Here is a 4,048-nt window from a genome sequence, read left to right on the forward strand (position 1 = left end):
ATGAATGCAACATCATTCTTCTTCAGTTTGTCATTCCCTGCATAGTAAACCATGTGGTTGTCAGATTCAAAATGGCCAATGCCAGTCCATTTCAGCTCACTAATGCCTAAGATATCAATGTTTATGCGTTCCATTTCATTTTTGACAACTTCCAATTTTCCCAGATTCATACTTCGTACATTCCATGTTCCAATTTTCAATGGATATTTACAGCTGTTTCTCTTCATTTTGAGTTGTGCCCCATCAGCAAATGAAGTTCCCGCAGGCTTTTCTCCCACGGGCTTTACTCCATTCATGTCATCATGGTCAACTCTACTTTGAGGGGGCAGCTCTTCCCCAGTTGCATTTTGAGTGCCTTACAACCTGAAGGGCTCATTTTCCAGCACTATATCTGACAGTGTTTTTCTGCTATTCATAAGGTTTTCAGTGACTAAATATTCGGAAGTAGTTTGTCAGTCCTTCTTCCTAGTCTGTCTTCGTCTGGAAGCTCATCTGAGACCTGTCCACCATGGGTGACCCTGCTGGTATTTAAAATACCTGTGGCATAGCTTTCAGAATCACAGCAACTCACAAGCCACCACAGTATGACAAACTGACAGACAAGTGGTGATCGTTTGTTTGGTCCTTATGCCTCTAAAATATTCTGGGGATGGGGTGGGGGTGGTGGCTGGGAAAGAACTTTGGTTCAAGGGGAGTCCTCTAAGGATGTGACTGTTTATGAAGACGATATTCAGTCCTTTCAGATGATGAAAAGTGCCTGTTTTCAAGTGCCAGTGAAACCAGAAATGCTGAAAAATAGCATGTGTGTATATGGGCCACTTCTTTATTTTTTTTATGTATTCTTTTGGAACTAGAAATGTTAAAACTATTTCTGCTATTATAAGTAATCGTGAACGCACCATTAGATGTCAGGAAAGGAAAAGCAGCATTTTTACATGAATATGATGCTGATTCATTGTATTTAGAGCTACTGACCATCTGAGGGAGTTAGAAGTTAGGGTAAACAGCTGTCTCTCTAGTTGATCTTTGCATATTTTAAACCAAATACGGTTAAGGGCAGGGCTAAAAATAGGCGTGTCCATATAATAAACAGAGTTCAGAACTTGTAGCAGAGTTAAAAATCTACTCAAGTGAACTTCATACTTTGCACTTTGGTTGAAGATTTCTTTCTATTTAAACTTCTAAACTTTTCTTCAGAAATTAATTTGATCTCCTCTCTTCTGTATTGTAGAAATTAGATAAAACTACCTGGTAAAATGGCCTCTTGTCACGCTGCTGAAAAGCCTATAAAAAAGGTTGCTATCTTTGGAGGAACGCATGGAAATGAGCTAACAGGAGTATTTCTAGTTAAGCACTGGCTAGAAGATGGTGCTGAGATTCAGAGAGCGGGGCTGGAGGTAAAACCGTTTATTACCAATCCAAGAGCAGTGAAGAAGTGTTCCAGATATATCGACTGTGACTTGAATCGAGCTTTTGGCCTTGAAAATCTTGGGTAAGACAATGTTTTATGTTGCGTGAGCATGTTTGTGGGTATGTGAAAGAACATGTATATACAGGCACAGATTACAAATATTTGTTAGTCCATATAGCTGCTATTGTGAATGAGATCATTTTCACTTTCAGTCATGTTCCATTACGAATTGCATAAGCATCTCACTTAGGTATTCATATGATCTTTTATAATCTTTTACAATCTCTTAACTGATTTTCTTTTTAAATGTACTTTATACAGACTGGGGCAATAAATAACCAAGTATTTTATTTTAAAACCATATCTTTAACTTAGTACATTTAATAATGCTTTGTATTATGTTAATGTTTGGCTACTATGCTTGTGTACAGGTTTATTAGCTTTCTAGATAATTCATTACTATTTTTCCATGCAACAGTAATTAGGATTGTTCATAAAGTTCTGCTTAGAAAAACATGGTTTCAATTCAAATATTTGTTGAATGAAAGAATGAGTAAACGGCTTATCTTCAGATAATACTGTCTGCTTTGGATCTGAAGAACAGATGTAAAGTTAGTCTTCTGTATCTGCGGGTTCTGCATCCAGGTATTCAATTAACCACCAATCAAAAATATTCAAGGAAGAAAAATCCAGAGAGTTCTAAAAAGCTCTATATGGAATCCACATAAATGAAGTGCTATACAGGCATGCCATGTTGTAGCCTCCCACCATATCACAAATCCTCAGTCTCTCTCCAGCACTCCTTGTTTCAGTTGTTCCTCGGTTTGTTTGGGTGTTTTGGGTTTTTTTTTTTGCTCCTTGTTTTTTGTTTTGTTTTGTTTTGTTTCCATCTACTTGTGTGCACCCTTTGTTTCTGGAGAAAATGATACCTAAAAAGCAATTAAGAGGCCAAAGCAATCCCTCAAAGGAAGCATAAAGTACTATTTGCATACCGTTTACATTGATTTAGGTATTATAATAATCCAGAGATGATTTAAAGTATATGGTGTGCACAGGGTATATTCAAATACTATACCATTTTATATAAGGGCCTTGAGCATCTCTGATTTGGGTATCTGCAGAAGGGAGGGGAGTGTGGAACAGTCCTGAAACCAGTCCCCTGTGGATACCAAGGGAAAACTGTACTTATCTCCAGTGATGTGTTGCCATAGATGGGAATCATGAGAGACTAAGGTGTTTCACCTGAACTAACCCCACCAGCTGCTCCTCGGAAACCCTAAACATACAAGGTCACTATGAGTCGGAACTGACGCAACAGCACCTCACAACAACAATAATCTGACTTTAAATTACTGCCAGTCTACAAAACGTTGCAATGTATGTACCAGGAACACTTTAAGCATGTCGTATTAACAATTTTTTATTTTATTTCTATCATACTGGTTACTATTGTAGATATACATGCCTCTTATTGTTTGTTTTTTTACCACTTCATTCTTAAATTTATCTATTAAATGCCTACACACTGAGCACTGTGCCATATACAAAGTTAGGTAAGAGATAGTTTCTACCCTCAAGGACTTTGTAGACTACCGGCTAAGACATAGCACACAGAGAAACAGCAAATACAGCACTTTGGTACTTTCTTGTACCCTTGTTCTGATAAACGCTCATTTTAATGTCGAGAATTACTTAGTTTTGATTTCATTACAAATCAAAAGATGGTTACTTCCTTTAGTACAAATATACCTCATTTTATGGAATAGATGTTTTCCAGTGTGATTATATACTTTGTGTACCAAATAATATTTTACTAGCATAAATTTTAATTTCAGAAATGCTTTGATTTTATGACTGAGGTTATGTCATTAATGTTTACTTATTCATCTAAAATAGCTGATAATGAACTCTTAAGTTACAAGAATTGTTAACAAATCACTCTTTACTCATATGTTAGCTTCCCAAATAACTGTGGACTTGGGGGCGTTTACGGAGCCCTGGGAGCATAGTGAGCTACACATTGAGTTGCCATTCTTCCAGTCTGGCCCCTTGGGACTCAACCAATGGGATCCAGACTCCAGGCCTGAGAACTTTACATTTCCATGATCTTTTAAAAGTTTAAACCTAGATTCTGAACAACTGAGGGGTAGTGGTGCTGCTTACTAGCATGGGGTAGAATGATGTAGAAGCAATTGGTTCAGAGGAGGGGCACAACATAGGGTTATTTTATTAATTAACTTTTAAAATGCATAGACTCATATCTCCATTAGGAATTGTGTTTAGCTGTGTTCAACAGGATCCCAAAAACAGTGACTCAAACACATAATAACGCCAGAAGAAGGCAATTTAGGACTGGGCAGTGGCTCAGTGACATCAGCAAAGCCCCAGGCTCTACTGATCTTCCCACTGCACCATCTTTAGCATTCAGCTCTTGTCCTTGTGGGCATTGCTCATAGTCAAAAAATGCCTGCTCCACCTTCTTAATGGCAGGGCAATCTGTAGATTCCTTGAAGCTACTGGCAAAGATAGTCACGGAGCAGAAATAGATGGAACTACAGGGAAATACAGTAGAATAACTTAATGAATACTCCTTACAAGCCAGGATGGTAAAATTTCATCTCTTATACTTTGTACATA

At 37.7% G+C, this 4,048-nt stretch overlaps 1 protein-coding gene across 1 annotated transcript in view; it reads left to right on the plus strand.

The window, feature by feature from the left end:
• The window catches only part of ASPA (aspartoacylase), a 31,280-nt gene that overhangs the window by 5,175 nt on the left and 22,057 nt on the right, over nt 1-4,048 (plus strand). The window contains exon 2 of the mRNA XM_006863261.1: nt 1,232-1,492. Coding sequence (XP_006863323.1) covers nt 1,257-1,492 — 236 coding nt within the window. The 5' untranslated portion in view covers nt 1,232-1,256. The remainder of the gene's footprint in view (nt 1-1,231; nt 1,493-4,048) is intronic.

The sequence above is a fragment of the Chrysochloris asiatica genome, unplaced genomic scaffold (assembly GCF_000296735.1).
Source record: "Chrysochloris asiatica unplaced genomic scaffold, ChrAsi1.0 scaffold00054, whole genome shotgun sequence".
NCBI lineage: Eukaryota > Metazoa > Chordata > Mammalia > Afrosoricida > Chrysochloridae > Chrysochloris > Chrysochloris asiatica.